This window comes from Centruroides vittatus, unplaced genomic scaffold, assembly GCF_030686945.1.
Source record: "Centruroides vittatus isolate TY-2023 unplaced genomic scaffold, ASM3068694v2 contig_874, whole genome shotgun sequence".
Taxonomy (NCBI): domain Eukaryota; kingdom Metazoa; phylum Arthropoda; class Arachnida; order Scorpiones; family Buthidae; genus Centruroides; species Centruroides vittatus.
This window is the reverse complement of record NW_027122566.1, coordinates 2,701,688-2,723,096: the sequence shown is the minus strand read 5'-3', so window position 1 is coordinate 2,723,096 and position 21,409 is coordinate 2,701,688. Positions and strand designations below refer to the sequence as shown.

The following is a 21,409-nucleotide window of genomic DNA, read 5'->3' as shown; positions in this document are numbered from 1 at the left end:
CTTTATGCCATTATTGCCATTATCTCCATTATCAACACTTCTAATTTCATCCACTCTCTGCATCTATTAGACTTTTTTGCTTTACGAAGGAGACTTTGATCTTGTAACCCCTCGATACATGTTTCCTTATCTTTGACTACTTCTAATGCTAGCTTAAGGAAGTTCATTTTCAAAATTGCTGTGTAGAAAATAGAAAATTAAGCAGACGACACCGTAATTGGAAGCAACGCCACCTAGCGGTGAAAATATGCAAACCAAACTAGTTAAATAAATAAATAACTTAGGTTAAGTTATCTTAAGTTAGTTATCTTACTTAAATAACCTAGTTTGGTTTGCATATTTTCACCGCTAGGTGGCGTTGCTTCCAATTACGGTGTCGTCTGCTTAATTTTCTTTTTTCTATTTAGGTTAGTTGTTTATTTTTATTTAATTTTATTTATTTAACTAAGTTAGGTTATTTAAGTTAGTTAACTTAGTCTGTTATTTAACTAACTTAAATAAATAAAATTAAATAAAAATAAACAACTAACCTAAATAGAAAAAAGAAAATTAAGCAGATGACACCATAGTTGCTAGTACCGCCATCTTGCGGTAAAGTCTGCAAACCATTAAAAAAGTTCCATGAAAGGTAAGAAATTGCACGAATAGTCAAACGCTACCTCCTGTTTTTTCTTTTGTTCAAGAACTACTGTGAATCAATAACTAGTGATGTTTGGCACATGGCGACCTGCCGGCGGCTCCCCTCCAGGAGGTCAGTCGAGAGCACGAACAGTCAGAACAGCCGCCATGTTCGCTGCCATAAGTAACATTAACCGAAATGGTAAATATGATAACTTTCTTATTTTTCGTCTCCGGTCCAAAAGTAGGGGGATCTGAACTGAGGGGACCGAGACGAGTTCAACTATACCCTACTTTTGGACCAGAGACAAAAATTAAAAAGTTATCATACTTTTTTCTCGGCGATCACGCGATGATCAGAAGTTGCATCACTCTGTCCACTCTCGTATCACATGTTTAATCCTTCGGGAGATGACTGTAGTCCGACGTCATGGTTTGCAGACTTTACCGCAAGATGGCAATACTAGCAACTACGGTGCCATCTGCATGAGAGCATTAAAAAAGTATGGTAACTTAAAAAGTGTGATAACTTTTTTATTTTTTGTCTCCGGTCCAAAAATAGGGTACCATTGAACTCGTCTCGGTCCCGAGTTCAAATATACAATCAAAGTCCTGAAATTCCATAGGTGGTAATCTATAGTACACCCCAATTTTCATTTATCAATATTAAGAATAACTTAAATCTCTCTCTCTCTCTCTCTCTCTATACTATCATGGTCAATAACTGCAATTTATCATCAAAACACTAACAAGTTTCTTGTTTACAGTAGTTATCTAAAACAGTTTTCTTCTGACAGATATATTTGTGTAATATAATCAACTATCATGATTATTTGATATTCTCAAATTATCATCAAATTTTAATGCCATATTACAACATACATAAATATCTGAATGGTTTTCATTTTAAAGTCTCTCTTAAAAATAATATTTAATATTGTTACTGGAATAATAATTTTAAATTTGCTTCATTATATACTAGTTTTTCTTCTAAAAATATTTAAAATTTACATCATTATTCTCATCTTTTAAGACTAATATATATAATGTAACATGCAAATGTTTTAAATATGTATTAACTTTTTCATATGTTTGTATGTATTACTTAAGTATGTAAATTATGTTTGCATTCAACGAAATGTTTAAATAAATATTTCTTAGGTTATAGATAAAATTACTTAATTTTAATAAAAATGTATTAAATTGAAAAATAATATTAATAAATTAAGGAAGTTAAAGTGATTTAAAAAGTATTGTCAAACTTCATGAAGTCACTTATAAAATTTTGATATCAATATTTTAGAAATGAGGAATAACTATCAAAAACTGTATTCCATTTTGACTTTCACTTTAAATTTATTCAAAGTCCTCACTAGTTTATATTTCCTTAACAATTATTTAACAATGTTTCCATGAAGTGCAAAAAATTAATATTGATTATATTAATTAAATAAAACAGTTAAAATTTATTTGTAAGAGAAATTCAGTCATAATATTAATCATTTTTAAAAATGTTATGAGGAATTATTTAGCCTGACATTGACACAATACTAGGCTGCAATTTTTAATCATATTTTTAGTTTATTTAATTTAATATATATGCTCTCCACCTCAAATTAGTAGTGGCTTGCCCCTGTATATCATACTTTTCCTGTAACAATAGAGTTATGCTGGTCATCTATCTAATGCTTTTCAAGGAAAAATTTCTGAATTGAAATAACATGACTTCCAGTTTTCATCAGAAGTTCATACATAGTTAATTGGGGCCTCCTGCCCCCAAGGTTTCCATATCTGGTCTTGAATTTCACTTATCTAACACCGTTCTTGAGATTAAGGAGAGACAGAAAGAAAACAATGAGAATTTATAGGTCTAAAATTACTTAAAATTGTAACAGAATAAATATATAAATATTTAATTCATGTATACAGAACCATAAGTGAATACTTGTGAAACAATAATTTTACATATCTGCTTATGGTCCCAAATAGAATGTGTTGAATAAAATCAGGAATACAGTAGAGCATCGATTATCCGACCCCCAATCAACCGTCACATCAGTTAACCGACTGCGTTCTAATTGGCAAATTCAAATGTCTGCTAGTGATGTGGCGCTACAATATTTGACTATGTCTTGGCTACTTTAATATTATTTTTGTTAAATTTTTGCGTGTTTTAGCTGGCAACACTGGCTCGACCATGAAAGGGAGGCCAGTATTTAAACCAGGCTTAATTTTTAATTTTGTCTTTATTTTTGTATTTATTTTGTGGAAAATAAAGAAATAATTTTTAACGATACAATGGCGACAATTATTATTAAAAAAAATTTTGTTAGGCTTAACATCAATGAAAATTCAACGCAAAGTAGGTTAATAGCAATATACTAATATACAAATTACATGGGATATACTAATATACTAATAATGTATTTTTTCATACTTTTTGGTTATCCGTTTTCTCAGTTATCCCACCAACCCCAGTCCCCAATTGAGTCGGATAATCGATGCTCTACTGTACTCTAGTGCTGAAAAAACTGCAAAATTTAGAGTTAGCCACTTATGGTTCTATATTCATAATTTATTTATTTATTAGTACAAAACAAAACATATACAACCAAAGAAATATTTTCTGACAATATCATTAAAAGAATTAAATTATATGCAATTTGATATTTCATATTAAAAGCAAAAAATAATAATTCTATTATTTACATTAATAAAAGTTAAATCAACAAACAAAAGCCAAGAATCCAGCAAAAAATTTTCCTTATGCAAACATTTTTGTCCACATCCATTGGACATATAAGGAAGTAAAATTGGAAATAGAGCTGCTTTATTTGAATATGAGGCCAACATGTTTAATTAGAATATTCAAATAACACAGCTCCACTTCAATTCTACAGCCTGAAGATGTCCAATAGAAAAAATGTAGATGAAAACATTTATCTATGTAAATTATTTTTGTTGGATTCAAAATGCTAAAAACTTACTTTTTTAAAGAATTTGTTATAAGTAGATGAACATCTTGTCTTTCATCTAACAACAGCATTGCACCTAGATATCCTATTCTTTTATCAGTGAATTTTTGAGATGCTATTAATTTTAAACATTCCATCTATAAAATAAATTTAATTGGTATATTATACAAATAACAATACTTCAGTGTATTACAAAATTTGTAATACAGATATTTTGCAATAAAAGAAAGCAACATTATTAGCATAATTTCATGCTATAACCTACAGAAAATTGATAAAATGAAAACATTGCATAACATGCACCTTTGAAGTTTCTATTGAAAACATATTACAACTTCTATGCAATTTAGAAGATATCTAGCTTAAAACTTTCCTTTTTTCTCTATTTCTTTGTTTTATTTCAATTAGTAATTCATTTTAGATATAATTATAAAATAAATAAAATGAAAAAATCAAAATATTTGACATAGAACTGCCTAACCTATATTAAGTATCAAAACCATTAATAATAAAATTAATTATACTTATTCAACCAAAAATAACTTCCTTATATGGTAAATACCTGACAGACTATAAGTCACCGTACAAAATGCTGAAATTCATTCTTCAATTACTGTTTAGAAAATGTTATGCAAAAATTTATTTTACTGTTGTCTTCTAACTTGAAAATTATTTAATATTTTAAATTGCACATGAGCATTAATTAATATGAAATAAATTTCTATAGTGTAGAGTTTAAAAAAAAATGAAGAAAATAAATTAAAATGTAATGGCATAACCTTTAGTTTCAATTTGTTAGCAAAGTAATGCTACTGTATGTAAAGAACAGCTAAAGGTATCATTTTAAATGTACTGTACGTAACTACTTTATTTGTCAAAATTTCACTTTATAATGGCAAAAAGAATAACCTACTATCATTTTGAATATTGAGCTGTATCATCATCAAAAAGACTGACTGGCCATTCATCAAAAATCATTTTAAAAAGTTCATCTTTTATTATTATATATTTATAATCTGCCAAACAAATACTAAAATAAAATTAAATACAGATTTTAACATTGATAATATCTGTAGTATATCTGATGCTGGAAATGTTATCTGGGAAAGAACTAGAGGTGAGAAATATATATACATTGTTTTTGAAAAAATCATGATGGCAGATGAACATGTATGGCATAAAGAATTTTTCACAATTCTTTTAAAAAACTGTCTTAATAAATTTAGACAAAGGAATGCTGTTGGGTGAACTTGTAATTGCAATTTAAAATCTGCATTCACTTTCAAACTGACTTTAAAACAGTTAACTGAAAAATTATTTGTAGGAAATTACAGTAACAAAAAATTATAACAAGTTTTTGATTCAGAAATAAAATGGTATCTAAAAATTACAACATTGGCTATACTAAAATTGGTATATAAATAAATCAAGGAACTGCTTAATTCAGGTGAATACAGTGTATTCGAGTTAACATGGCTATCAGTTAATCAGTAATGAAAATACATTTGTTCAATGATTCTGCTTGGAGACACTAAGAAGAATAGAGAACATACCAGAAAGGAAAGTGTGAAGCAAGGATACAGACATTGAGAAAGCTCTCAATCAATGATCTCTATTGTAACTGGATGAAATGTGCATATCGAATGATCCAATGCTGAAAACTATGAGAAGTTAGTGATCACAAAGATTTAAGAACAACCTGGTAAAGGTTAGTTACCTGAATAGAAATTTAGGAGTGACAATAAATTCAAGAGAAGCACATGTTGAAAAGGACAATACTGATGTTTTAAGTGCTAAACAATTGAATATAAACTAAACTGCCTAACTTGTTTCATGAATTTTGTGCAAATGACACCTACAATGCTGATAAAACAAGTGTTATATTGTGTAGTGTCAGATGGTTCCAAACTACAAACATGCATTACTGTTACAGGATTAAAGAAAGCAAAAATTGAGGATTGTGTTATACCGTTCAAGCATTCCTGAAAGTGATAAATAGATTTTGATTATTGGGAAAAATACTAAGCCTTGATGTTTTAGGGAAATGAAAATGGATAGTTTATTCTCTATACTAAAAAGAATGAAGAAACAATTTTTGAAATTTAAGAAATGACTAATAAGGCGAGGAGATATGAAACTTCAACTCAAGTGAAAAAGTTCTGTTGCTTTTTGTCAACTGTAAAGCACATTCTCATTAGATTGTTTACAAAAACAATCATCATTCATCTGTAATTTATTTTCTAACACACCCTTAGTGCAGTCAATGGGATGGAAATCAAAATTTAACATTTATCACAAAAAATTGGTAAACTACATCTTTGAAGCAATTGAAATTTAATAAAACTATTAAATTAAAAACAATTTTCAGTATAATTTTTTTTACTGTAATACTTTATAATTCTGATCTGTACCATTTGTTCCAGAATTCATTTAAATATTTTTTTTGCTCGTAAATAGTAGTTTGTTTCTCTCTCTGTTTTTTTTTTTGTTTTTTTTTATACATAAAAATATTTTTAATATTTTACATGAACTTTGCATTAATAATGTAGCCACTTAATTGGGTCAGAAGTCCTGGTGTGTCCCAATTAATCAAAATCCATCGTATTTCAATAGTAAATTGCCTAAACTGCATTTTAATAAAATTTAGACAACTTATTAACTTAACATAAGTATCAAAATACTGGTTTATCTACTTAAAATACTCAATTTCTGAAAATATATAATACAGGCAACTTTCTAATATATCAATTAAAAAACTTGCTTTTACTAATTGTTACATCCTCAAAATTATACTTTATGTATTTTATAAAATAATGACTGCAAAGTATTCCAAAACTACAAATATTTATTTTAATGAAATAATTAGCAAGTATAAATTTAAAATGTTTTATATCAAAATTCATTCTTCTCTAAACTTTGTCTATAGACTAGTAATTCAAATACCTATTTCAAAAAGTGCACGCACATACACACACATCATTTTCTTCTCAATATTCTTATTTAGTGATAAAAGTCCGATAAAATATCAAGTGTGATCTTCCCTTATAAAATGTGAAGCCAAATTTGTAACTAAAAACATCTTGCTGACATCTCTAGGAAGCATAAATTACGTAAAAATTAGAAAAAAAAGTGTAATTTATAAAATATTTGTTTTCAGAAAGTGCAGAAATATCTAAATGAAATATTTTTAGAAATTTATTATTAGTTTTCTTTCTATATGTTTATAATGAAGGAGCTGTAATTAAATTAACTGGAAAATAACATTTACGTGTTCTTGCAATTTTACTTTCATTAATATTTTAATTGTTACTAATTCTGTATTTTCTAAAACATACTCACTTGTCCAAAATGAGCAGGATATCCTAGCATATGAATATATAAAAGTTTTGCTACGTTCCGACATCGCCAATTATTATCTTCTTCTCTAAAAGTTGAACGAATATATGCACACTCCTTTTGAACAACAGAACGTTCATCTGCAGCTGTACGAGCTCCTCGAATCTGTCGAATAAGATCTCTCAAGCGCATTGACGTAGGCATTGTGGATGAAAGCCTAAAACAAATATTTTTCAGACATGAAAATAGAACATTTATAGCTTATAGAGCTTAAACATTATATGTATATGTTACCAGCAAAGTTTAAAGCAATAACCATTCTAAGTTTGCCTAGGCAATGTCTAAATAAAATTTAAATTTTATACTTTATTTGAATTATTATCAGAAACCTATATTTGCCAAACAGATGTCAGGCAAACTCAAAATTCTGTTTGAAACTAAAATAAAATATGATTCAATTAAATTATCTGATTAATTGAAACTAAGTTTTAAAACACATCATTTAAAACTGCGATATTTAAAATTCAGTGTGAAAAAAATATGAAAAATAATAGGGGAGAAAAGTAATATTTGTTACAGCAAGAGCTAAAATGAGGACATTCTGAGTAATTTGCTCATTTATAGTAGCATGAATTATTTGTACAATTCTTTTTAGCAGTTCTTAATTCCCAAAAAACCTTACTACTAATTTAGAAACATCACCAAACAATCACCTAAATAATTGAGCTATAACTCCACTAATTTAATAATAAGTAATTTGCTATTAGAGGTAGGCATTAGGCACCATCTCGTAACTAAATTAATAATTATAATTTTAATAATTTATTAAATAATTTAGAACCATGTGAGGTTATATCTAAAGTTTAAATACATCTGAAAGCAAAGGCTTGCTCGTGATCTGAAAGCAAAGGCTGCTCATGCAATTGGCTAGTGCACCACATGGCAAGCAGAGGTTGCGGGTTCAAGCCCTGCCCTAGGTCAGTTCTCTTCTTCCAGATGGTTCTAAATTATTTAATAATGATTATAATTTTAATAATTTAATTTAGTTAAGAGATGGTACGTCTATCTCTAGTAGCAAATTACTTAGTATTAATCATTAAATTAGCAGAGTTATAGCCCGATTATTTAGACAATTGTTTGATGATGTTTCTATATACATATTGGGTTTTGCGATGTTTGATATACAGTCTAACTTGGTTATAATGTCATCGGATGTAACAACAATCCTAATATAACGTCAAATTTTATCGGTCCCACGATTTTACTATACTAGATAATGTTAAAAAACCCACTTGTAAAGACAAAAAAAAACTCTTTTTTAACGTCATATTTAAAGCATTCCCAGATTTACAAAATTAGATTACAAATTTTATTTAACAAAGAAAATACTACATGTTCATTCCTAGGGTCAGAGTTCACTTCCCCGAACGACTGTGGATGGTACTTTCACCACCCGACTTCGGTGGGGTGAGGTTCACCATACTTAAACGATGTGACAATCGGTTATTATGTACTCATTTTAAAATTACTTTATGCTAAATTGTTAAATATTCTATTATTTTTAATATATATAACATATTATATCAAATAGTTTATAAAGAAATAATTAAATTATTTTTAATTGGCATACATTAGTTTAACCTTATGTTGCCTTTTGATTCAACATTATTCTCAAAACTAAGTTTTGCCATTATTGAAACGTAAGACAAATAGAAATTTATAAAAGGTAATTTTTGAAATTTTTAATTACATTGACGTAAACTTAGACATAATAATGTAAATAAAGTTGATTTAATTAAACACATAGTTTGCATTTTTATACATATGACAATAATAGACCTCGCAGATGACAACACTCGGTTAAAACGTCAAAAAATTTCTGGTCTCATGGATGACGTTATAAATGAGTTAGACTGTACTTACTATTAATTTGTCTCAGCAATAATTCTATCTTTAAAATGTTATCAATTTTTTAAAAATTTCTCTTTACAGTCTTAAACCTAATTCTGCAAATACAAAGTGCTCAAGATTGCTTTATTTATTCATTTTATAAAAACTTATCAGTTATCTCAAATTACTAGACCAAGAAAATTCCTAATTTATTTGCCTCTATCAAGACTTAGAATAGGCACAGTGACTGATTTTCCTATTTCAACTGAGTTTCAAATTAAAAAAAACTATCATTTGTGCTGTTTGCAATTTGTCCTTCAAAGGCTTTCTGCTTATTCAACGGCTCTTAAGAATCTTGATTTTTCAGACAGTATTTAGCAGGCTCATCCGTTGAGATTATTCTTTCAACTCAGACTATATTATAAAATGCATAAGAATAATAATTTGCAGGTTAAAACTGAAGTTATGTCTATTTAATTAGTCTGAGTTTGGCTGACATGCATTTAGCAGATCTACGTTTGCATGGTAACATTTCAGGAAAAGTGAAAATTAAAATCAAAATGTCCAACAAATATTAAAGGCAGTCTTTCGTATTTGTCAAAAACCTGGACACACAAGTTCATTTTGTCATCGTAAAGGGAAGCCAAGTGTAAAATTTTCTACTGTTGAGGATGTAAACAAACAAAGTAAGTGTGACATTCCATTTTACGACAAACTGCCACAATGCTCACATTCTAAAACCAATTTTTGTTCTAGTCTGGATTGACAATAAACTTTTTATCAAGTGAAGGTGTAATGTTCTATAATACTTCACATCACTTATCACAACTTCACTTGATAAAAATTTGCATAAATCACCCTGAATATAAAACAATTTTTATTTTTTTATTGTTTTACGGTTTTTTATAGAAATCTGATAGACACTGGATCGGCACTCAGTTTATTGGTAAAACTAGTCATAACTTAGATTTTAAGAACCATTCAGTAAAATATATAAGCATCTTATTAAGAAGTTATAATGGACATTCTTTTCATGTGTTAGACTAGTAGCTGTAACATACAAAAATATAACTAAAACTGAATTTATTCATTATAGACGGAAGAAAAATTGCTCTCATGAACAGGGATTGGTTAAATCAATTTAACTTATCACAGAGTCTTCATAATAATGTAACTAATTAATAAGTAATTAATAATTTATGTTGTAAGGACAACTCAACTTGATTCCAATAGTGGCTCTACATCTTCAATACTACCTAAAACACACAATAATGACAATCATATATTGTGATCAACCATTCATCCATTTTCCAATCTGAAATCGGTCACTGTACACATGTTAAAGTACTGTACATTTACACCTTAAAGAGGATGCCCATTCTATATTCTTTAAGGAAAAATCAGTTCCATTTGCACTTAAAAGAAAACTTAGAAAAAATTACAAAAATTATATGATGATAATATCATTTCCCTTAGTTTAACACAGTGATTGGGCAACCCCCCATTAAAGCCATAGAAAAAAGTTCCAGAATTTTGGATTTGGCTCAGAATAAAATAAAAAAAATATATATAATGATACCAGTTCCTGTATCAGACATCTCTCGGATGACCACAATGACTAATGCTTCTGTCTTCAAACATTCCTGTAGTTTGGAGGTTACAGAAAACACACACAAAGCCATACTATTACAGTTTCAAAAATATAGCATCCTTCCATTGAGGGTGGAAGGAATTGGAGTGTTTTACAACTGTTAGTGCTGACAGGGATAGTATAACAATAGTCAGTTATATAATGTCATTTGTAACTACAGTTACTATTATTCTAGCAGTCGTAACAAATGAATGTAATTTCTAAGTTTGTTTTAGATATAATAAGAGCCTTTCAGCATCAGGGAAAAAAAACAAAATTCATAAACTTGAAAGCATAATGGAATATACTGATTCACAAACTTGCTAATATTTAAACAGATAGAATTGAGAAATTTCAAGTCAAATTACATTAAGTAAAATAAAAGTAACAATAATTACATAATTCATTTGTAAAAATTTATTAATAATCAAAAGAAACATTAATAAATGATGTATTTGTTATAGTTATCTAAAAAAAATTAGAATCATATTGACACAAATCTTGAATTTAAATTTAATACAACCTTAATCACCATTAAAAATAAATAGAGGAGGAAATAAAAATAAAAAAATATCATTCTATTCATACTAATATGATTTCAGAATATGTGACACTATTAAATATATTTCATTCAAAATTAAACTGTATCTAAACTTTGAGTATTTATACATTAATTATTGCATTAATAAAGCATGAAATAAAATCAGAGAGACATTGGATTGACATGATACTTAAAAGCAAAACAAAAAATCAAATAAGTTTTTCTTTTATACATTACGTCTCAGGGAGTGAAGAGGAAAATTTTTTTGTGAATCGCCCCTGAAAGAACACAAAGTAGGCCAAGATTGAAGAGTTCTTGTGAAAATAATGAGGTTATGCAATTGTTGCAAAAACAGAATTTTGTTGTGCAGTATCCATAGGTATTCAGTTGTTATTGCATTCGCATATCTCATTTAACAGTAAAGTTGTGGAGTTTATAAGCTGATTGGAACATCCTACAGAATGGATCAAGAATGTGGATGGAGCACTAGTTGATTTTGAGTCAAAGATTGGTTCTGTTGAGTATAAGAGAAAGTTCTCTCTCCTGATAATATTTTTAAGAAATTGTGTGATTTGGAACAAGAGAAACAGATATTGATAATCAAAGAAGGATCAATAATGTAGTTATACATAGACTGGAGAAAATGACAGAAAAATAAACATTGGATACTTTGGAAGTAGGTAGAAAGTTTTGTGTAAGTTGAATTTTCCATTGTTGCAATAATATATAATTATATAGACATTAAACATGTTGGCAAAAAGTTTAGAGATCTGCCAGTTTGGTTCTCTTAAGATAAATTAAATTAATGTTTAAAAGGGCAGATTTTGAGAATCTTGAGTACATTTGTAAATAATGATTTTTCTCAATGATTAAGAGATATTATCTAGATATAAGTTAAGGATCTTTGGAAAACAGAAGAAATCTGAAGATGAATGCAGTATTTGTTTAAATTTTAATAAAATAATCATTGATGGAGTGAAATATGGATTTGATGAGGAATCTGCTAAAATTATCCCTATTCTACATAGCAATCATTGATCCAGTCTACCTCTATTATGGCATGGAATTGTGCAGACACCAGAAATAGATATTTCCAAAAAGAATTCAGTTTATCAAAATTTGATGTAAGTTTTTTGTCTGAAACACATTCTTCTGACAGTAATAAAAGAAAACTGGAGTAATAATATAATTAATTGATCATAATTGTATACTCTGCAGTGCATTCAGGGATTGTAATAGAGGTTGATTTAATGCTGGATAGTAGTTTTTTACTGGTGTGTGTTTGATTTTTAGCATTGTTTATATAAATAGATTTCTAGTTTTAATAAACATTACATTTCCATTGGGAGAACTTTTGATGTATTTTATGCAGAAACAAAGCTGGCAGATTTTCAGTTTTAGCTAAGTTTTATTTTGAAGAATATTCTGATTTGATTATTTCAGGTGATTTTAGTGTGTAGATGATGAAAATGTTATTCCTGCACGTATTTTTGATAGTTTTTGTACTGATTTTGATAGGAGTTGTAAGTCATCTAAAGATGTCAAGAACAGTAGAGATTGAAAATTGCTTGAATACTGTGTTGGCAAAAATTTAGTAATTTTAAATGGAAGAATGTTAGGAGATGAGGAGGGTGATTATACATTAGTATCTAATTGAGAGACACTAAGAACACCTAACTCAATAACCTAAAAAGCAAATGCACCATCAAACATACAAACTGGATTGCCTGAAACTTACGTGATTCTATTTTAAACTTTGGTCTGAGAATTCCATTTAAAATGAATGAAAAAGTTGCATTTCAAGTGAGTGGCACTTTTTCTGGTTTTTTAAGTTATTGAGTTAGGTGTTCTTAGTGTGATATTAACCAGTATTTAGCAGTAGTTCTGCTAATTTGAGTGGTTCGGTTATTGACTTTGGTTTGATATCTTCACATATTTAGGGTTGTGCCAAGACATTCTTTGTTGATGATTATTTTTATCTGATCATTGCCCCTTGCTTTTGTATTTCAATGATCCACCACAAATCAGGATAAATAATATCAGTATTGTTTACGAGAGAAGTTTTTTGGAACAATAAATTGATAAACTGTTTTTTGCACAACCTTGAAAATCTGACAAAAAGATTTACGTTACAACAGAGAAACATGCATTGTTAAGACTGCAAAATGTTATTAAAAAATTTTAAACATACAAATCACATTAATATTAATAAATGAGTTTGATTTGGATTGTTGTTTATTGATTACAGCCAGAAATAGAGCTTGGTTGGCTTTTAAAATAAGTAGCTCAGAGTTTCATCGTAGAATATTTGTTGTGTATCATTTTATTTAGTTAAGAAAATTTGTTTAACTAAGAAAAAAAAAGGGTTCATAAATATCACACAGAATTCTGATAGTTTCCATAGAAATAATACAGGCAGCCCTCGACTTTTGCACATAATTGGTTCCTGAAAGTGCATGCGAATGTTGAATATTCAAAAGTAGAGGGATGTAAAAAAAAAATATGCACCAAAAACTGTGTTTTAAAGTATTTATTTATCAATATGTTTACATAAAGAATGTGTTTAAGTGCTTTTGGGTGTTTTCTTTATAAAGTTGTCAAGAGTTAGTTGAATACTATATCTCATTTTAAATTTGTCGAACTAGCCATTAAACAGTGTTAGGATCTTCATTTAATCTAATCTTCCAATCTTCATCCAAACTAAGAGCCTTAGCTTGAATAATTGAAAAACTCAGAAGTACATTATTTTGATGTTGATCATAAATCCACAATGACAAAGATCTTTCCATTTCATCCATCACTATGCCATGTCTTTTAGAAACAATCTTTGAAGCTATATTTCCACAATTTTGAATGTATTCCTTAATTTTACTCTTATTTTTCAAAACTGAACATACTGTAGATCTGTTTACATCATACAAATGTCCGATTGAAGTAAAAGATTCACCTTTTTCAGAATGTTTAATTATTTCCATCTTTGTCTCAACCATATGAAGTTTATGAGTCCTTAATTTCTTTTTGTTCGTATCAACACTGCAGTTTCTCCATTTCTCACTCATGTTTATCAATTTATAAGGACGAAATATTTAAACAAACATAAATTGGCAAAACACACAACACGTTGACATACGTCCTAATGAAAGAAACTGTTTTGACCTCTTGCTCAGAACAACACAGTAATGATTAGAATTCCGAGAAGTCCACTATTGTAGGAAGTAATGTGTGTCTGAGAATGTAGAGCAAGCTACCGCACTTTGTAGTATATGAGCATTCTTCATGGAAGCAAACTTTTTCATTATCGATGAAAATATTTAAAAAGTTGAACTTTTAAAAAATGGTGCAAAATAACGAATTGTGCAAAAGTAGAATGTGCAAAAGTCCAGGACCACCTGTAGATGCTTTTGGAATTTGTGTAAAATTATGTATAGTTATAATAGGATGAATATTTCTTTACAGGAATGGTTTACATATTTTTATTCTCTTCATGGTCCTGTGCACCCTTTTATTGTAAATTTAACACAATCTTTAATGAGTTTTTATCATGGTTGTGTGAAATTCTGGATGCTGATATATCAGTATATGAGTTGAGATACATTTTAAGTAAATTGAAAATTGGTACCACACCCAGTGTTGATGGTTTTCCTATGGAATTTTGGAAGGTTAATTCTGTACTTTCAATTTTATTTAATTGTTTTAATAGGATTTTGAGGACTGGAGTAATACCAGAGGATTGGAAGAGTGCTATTTTGTTTCTGGTGTATGTAATTACTAGGAGTCAATTTAGAACCAGAGGAATTTCCTTAACCTGCGTTTCAAAGATTTTGGATATAATATTGTATTGTAGATTATAAACTTTTGTTAAATTTGTGATATTTTATGTGGGGTTTGGACGACTAACATTCCTAAACCGTTAAGATAATAAATTAACGAGGGAGAACGAAAAAGTGGAGTAAGGGGAGAAGTGTGGGTGACGGCAAGACCAAAATGACAGTTGGTGATGGCACAAAAGGAAGAAAGGATGAAAAATGTTACGAAGAAAATTATCGTTCTATCAAGACAGTTAAAAGATGCTGGAAGACTGTTGTCAATTCTGGTTGTCTCTATTTCTGTCTCAATCACTATTCCTACATTTATATGAAAATCAGGCTGGTTTTCCTATAAAATATTCTACTATAAATAATATTTTTATTTTCAATACCCTTGTCACTAAGATGTTAATGAAAAAATGGCATAAAGTTTATTATGCTTTTTTGTGGATTTCTTTGGCTTTTGATAGGAATTTAATGAGGAAAAACTTCTAAAGTTTGATTGTAGTTTTAAGTTTTTTCCTTGCTTGCAGAATTATATAGAGATTCAAATGCTAGAATTAGATGGGGTCATTTTTGATCTCAGTCTTTTTCATGAATACTGAGGTTAGATAGGGTTGTGTTTTGAGTTCTCTTCTTATAAGTTTGTATTTAAATGATTTCATTGAATGTATAAAGAATTCTGGTTATAAAGGCCTTGATGTGAATGCTATTAATGTTTAAATACTTGCTTATGTAGATGATATAGTTTTGATTGCAGATTCTGTTAGAGGCTTACTCATTAATGTTTTAGATAATTATTTATTAGAAAATAATCCAAAATTGAATCTTTTAAACTACAGTCATCATTTTTTGTAATGGAAATAAAACTTCCAAACATGATAAATGGTGGTTTAAAAATAAAATAAAATAATTCAAGTAGTTTTTCAGTGGGTATGATATAGAAATGCAATGGAAACTATAATATGCATATTCAGATTTATAAAAGGAATGCATATATTAAAACTGATAAAGTAATTAAGATGTGTAAATTTGCTAAACTACATAGTATGAGTAATTGTCTGGCAATTTTTAATTGTTATTACTTTGTCTCCGTTTATGCTTCTGAGATCTGGGCTTATTGATCAGAATCTCTTGATTTGTAGAATCTAGATGCACCTCAAGATACTTGATTTTCATGAAATGGTCGTTTTTTCCCTCATTTTTTGATATTCTAAATCTATTCAGTGTTTGAACTGGATCTTTAAAACAATGGAATTGGATGAAAAATGATTGACTACGAGTTCAGAATATTCTTTGTGGTAAGAATACAGTTGTATTCCCTGTATCATGGATGAAACCAGTATGCTAAATAAGAAAATAAAATGAAACAAAATCACCATCTAATTTTCATATTTTATCAAAAGGAAAATTTTCTTAAAATGTTAAACATTTTCATTTAATAAAATTTCATTTAAACTATAAATATTAATATGAAATTTAATTATAAATGTTAGTGGAAAAAATTGTATCAAAAATGTAATTAAAAAAAATCAATGTGAAATACAGTGCTAAAACACTTAACAAGGAATGATTTGCATTGTTTAAACCTTTCTTCCTATCTGTTTTCCAGATCATCACAAAGCAAATAGATTCTTTGTGAGACGATATGGAAATGCTAGTTTTTTCTAAATCAGGAAAGTGAAGACTGAAAACTTCACTGAATTTCTAATTATAAAACATGTTTCTTTTGTCTGTTATAATTTCAAAATATTTATCATTTCATCATTTAAATTTTGTCACAGATGGTGACATCAACATTATAAACTTTAAAATTTTTGTTTTTATTTACCACACGGATAAAGATATATATTGGATATTAAGAATAAGGAAGACGAGTTTGCAAGTATGTGGAGCTTTACTTTTGTTGTTGTGAAAATTCATTGCATTTACTAATAATATATTGTTTTTTCAATTATTAGGCATATTCAAATAGAAAGAATAATCCATTGCTCTTGTTTTTTTGAATGTAAGTAAAAAAATATCTTTATTTCACTATATTACCTATATATTGTTGATAGATTCAACCTCAGATAATATAACCGGCAAAAATTTCTAACAAAAATAATAGATACTTCCTTGTAGGTAATTTTGAATTAATAAAAAAACACCTGAAAATGATTACATGAAATTATAGACAGAAAAAGGAAAAATAACTATCCCCTTTTATGAAGGATAATATTTATTTTCCCATTAAATATTAATAGTATCATTAAAAAATATGCTGTTCATTTCTAAAAATCTGATTTAAAAAAAGGCTATCATTTTATATTTAATCATTATAACGATTAATCAGCTTGTTATTTGCACAACAATCTTTTACTGTTAAAAATATTTAAAAAACAATAGAATAAAGTAAAAACATTTTATTCTAAATACTTTTGAGTTTGTGCACACAAGAATATTATAATTAGAACTAAGCAATTCTACATATAAACACATTTTTGGTAGATAATATTCATTTACAAAATTAAAGTTACTTTGCTAGCATAAAAATACGTGTTTTTCTGTAGAATATAATATCCTATAATTTTTAGGATGTTTTAGTATTAAAAAAGATGGCTTTGTAAATATCATTCTATTTATTTCTTGCTGTTGCTATAAATACTTTAATGACAGACACTAATAAATTTTTCAACTAGAATAAGTTAAAGGCACAGTAAAGAGTAAAAACTTATTTGTTTCTACATAGTAAATCATAGAATACAAAAATAAAAGTATGAGAAGTTTGTTTCAGAACTACTTACAGATTTTCTTCTTGGTATTTAGATATTTAAGACAACAACAAGCCTACAATAGAAAATTTTGTTAAAGAAAAATTAAATCAATAAATCTTTATCATCATTTGGGATAACTCCTGAAAGGCAGCATACAATGACATTTTATTAAAAACATTATAACAACTTATTTAATAACTATATTTATATTTAATAATTAAGCATTGAATTAGTAGAGAAGGAATTACAAAATAAATATCAAAATTTATCAACAGACATGTCATTTTCATTGCATATAATTTATACAGTTTTCCTTTTAAGAACAAGTTCTAACAGAGAAAAGATATTTAACAGAATTTAAGATGTATATCAATTCAATATACCAATTTAATAAAAATTAATTCAGAGAGACATTTATGCATTATGTATTTATATCACCTGAATTTAAAAGCAAATTTCGTATGTTTTGCACTTAGAAGCATCTTAGATAACATTGCAAAAGTAAAGAAGGAAGTGTATATATGAAAAAAATGTAGCAAACAAACTTTTAAGGAAGAAAAAAACTAAAAATAAGAGTTTACAATGAAAACTAGATTTAGCACACAGTCCCAGCATAGGAATACCATTGACTAAATCATAAAACCAGATTAACTATTATGCTAGAACTTGACTAATTATTAATAAACTAATACTTGATTAATCTATCTATATATACATAAAAGTCAAAATATGTATGTAAGTATGTATGATAGCAGGTTTTATACTGTTCAACACATTTGCACCAAATTTGGCATAATTATTATTTGAAATCCTATAAAAAATACTTTTGGGTCCCACTCCCTAAACAATTGAAGGAAAATTATGGACAGATTAGCATTAAAAGTACTCAGACAGCAAGACAAAATAAAAGGAATTTATTCATATTTTTCAATCTAGTAAATGCTTGCACATAATATAAAGTTTCAATTTACACTTCCCTTTAGGGCACAGAATGCAATTTTAAACATAGGAAAACTATTTTACCACTTAGACAACAAGTACTATCAAATTAAAAAACCATTATAATGAATGTGCACATATTTTCTAAGGAACAGAATCATTACATTTGCTTATATAATGTGGCAACATAATTATTATTGCAATTGTTGGCTATCAAAAATTTAGATTCAAATCTGACAAAAGTTGCTAAGTGGTTATGATTTAACTATTAACTACATGATCAGTTGAAAAGTACAGACATTTTGTTTATTTTTTCTAAGTACAGTACTGACATGGACAGAGCCTTTAAAGTACGAACTGTCCATACTAAATACGGATGTATGGTAACCCTACTAAAGCCCACTCTCTCTTAACTTTAACCTGAGCAATATTTTTGTGTTTTGCAGTTTTATTATTATAAGTATTCAGGTCAATACATGTACATTTTAGTTATCAGATTACTGTTTTTATCACCCTCTCAAAACTCAACCTCACCAATCTCTTACCTCCTTCAAAAGCCTGAGCAATGCTAGGCATATGTGGCTATAATTCGTAAATATTGTATAATTTGGACAAAATTAGACAGTTATATCACCACTTTGTATTAAATTTAATAAATAAACCACAATTATATCATTAGAATAAGTCAGGTTAGGTTATATAAATGTAATAGAACTGTTGATGTATTTTTTTAAAATCTTTATCATATTAAGCAGATAATGTATAAAATTTCTGACTCATTAGTCTGCAAAATGTATTAGATAGTACAATGAATTCCACAGTTTTCATGAATATTAGTTAAAAAGTATCATACTTACCTTCAATGCCACTGTTCCATAGAATTTTATTTTTGTTGTTTAGTTTGTCAAACAAAGCTTTTACAATTTCATTTTTTAGATAGTGTATTCTTCCATCTTTACATCCAACATTGGTAAATTGACAATGGGATTTCTTTCTTGCATAATGGAAGAGAGATAGATAGAAACTTATTTTAAAGAAGGAAAAATACAGATGCAGAATGAATAAAATTTGTCATGTATTTGGAAAATTGGCAAACATCCTGCTGAGAAATGTAAATAGTATAATTGGTAAAGCACTAGAATAATAAAGTAGCTTAACTCTTTTTCATACTTTAGATAATACACAGTCATTAGCAAATAGTAGTCACATGACATTCTTTTTGACTAGTCTTGTTCTAGATAAACAAATAAAATAAACATTTAAGAATACTTTTTGTATTTTTTTTTTTTTATTACTGAAAAATGCCTGTGTTGTGTATATGGATGTTTTAACCAATTAAAGAAAGGTAAAAAGAAAACAAAACAAGGTATTGTTCCATAGTTTACCTAGAAAGACTAAAGACAACAGATGAGGATTTGACTACATAGTATTAGTAGAAAGAGTTGGAATCACTTTAAAACATTCAAATTGTCCCTATTTATTAAAACAGCCATATCCACTACTTTATGGTATAGTAAAATATATACAAATATTCTACTCATTTGTCAAACTTCTCAAAATAAAAACTAAAAACTGCTTTGTTTAGAGACTCATGTACACAAAAAAAATTAACAACCAAGTGCTTCTGAACACATGCTCCATCATCAGAATCCCACACTTAGAAAATTCATTATTAAATTGAACATTCAAACATTGACTATTTTTTGCATTCAGATTGATTAATTTCAGATAGACTGCTTCACTCAACTGTTTTCACTTCAGAACATTAGAATTGAGTGAAGCATTTGAATCATGTTCCAGAGTGAAAAGGATTGAGTGAAGAAGTTGATTTATGAATGTTATGAAAAAAATCTGAATGTAAGAAAATGGTCATTATTAAATAGAACATTTGAACGTTGAACAACGAATTTTTATAAGTGTAGGGCCCTGATGACAAAGTACGGCTCTGAAAGTACTCGGTGGTTGTTTTATGTTTTTTGTGTAAAAAAAAATTAATACTCCAAATGAAGTAGTTTTGTTTTTATAAAATATAATGGCATGTTTAAAGAATACAAGAGTTAATAGATTCAGGACTGGAGAATGTCGTCTTAATATTTGCTAAACTCAGGTTCTACTGTATAACCCAAGACATATACAGATTATCATCAAGTATGTTTATTATATCGACAGAAATTTAAAGACCTTCACAAAAAACTATACTAAATCCTACCAATTCAAACTTTGTCTAACTTGGATAAATTTTTTTGAAAACTTATACAGTAATTTAAAATTTCTTGAAAACAGAAAAATTGTAATTAATGAGAAATTATAATTAATATGTTTCCAATACAGTCATACCTCGATACTCGAACGTTTCGAAGCCCGAACAAATCGGTACCCGACCAAAAATTTCGAAAAAAAAAAATGCCCCTGTTCCTGAACAAAATTTTGGTACTCGAACAGGAAAGCCCGCCAAGTCGACGCCGACGCCACGGCAGCGGCGTCAGTTACGAGACAGTCCAGTTAGGCCTAAATTTATTTAAATTATTTAATTAAAATTCTAATTATTAAATTTAGCAAGAGATGGCACCTAACGCCTAACTCTAGTACCAAATTATCTTAAATTATTAATATTACTATAGCCATTTGCTAGCCCGATAATATGGCAGTTGTTGGTCTTTACGAGACAGTCATTGTTTCGCATGCACATTAACTTACACTGTGCTATATTTTTTGGATTAGCATCCTTTTCTTTTGATTTATTAGCCCTTAAACATGGGTCCCAAGAAGAATAAAAGTGAAAGTGGTCAAGTGAAAAGGAAAACAGTGAGAACAACAATCGAACTGAAAAAAGAAATCATTGCTAAACACGAAAATGGAGTGCATGTTTCGGATCTCGCTGTTCAATATTCTATGGCTAAGTCGACGATATCGACTAT

The 21,409-nt window shown here is 28.3% G+C and overlaps 1 protein-coding gene across 4 annotated transcripts in view; it reads right to left on the bottom strand.

Moving 5' to 3' along the window:
• The window catches only part of LOC136982917 (AP-1 complex subunit gamma-1-like), a 77,465-nt gene that overhangs the window by 38,140 nt on the left and 17,916 nt on the right, over positions 1-21,409 (bottom strand). For all 4 annotated transcript variants that reach the window (XM_067279482.1, XM_067279484.1, XM_067279483.1 and 1 more), the window contains 2 exons: positions 6,933-7,146; positions 3,606-3,730 (listed from right to left, as the gene is read on the bottom strand). In XM_067279482.1, the coding sequence (XP_067135583.1) occupies positions 3,606-3,730; positions 6,933-7,146 (339 nt within the window). The remainder of the gene's footprint in view (positions 1-3,605; positions 3,731-6,932; positions 7,147-21,409) is intronic.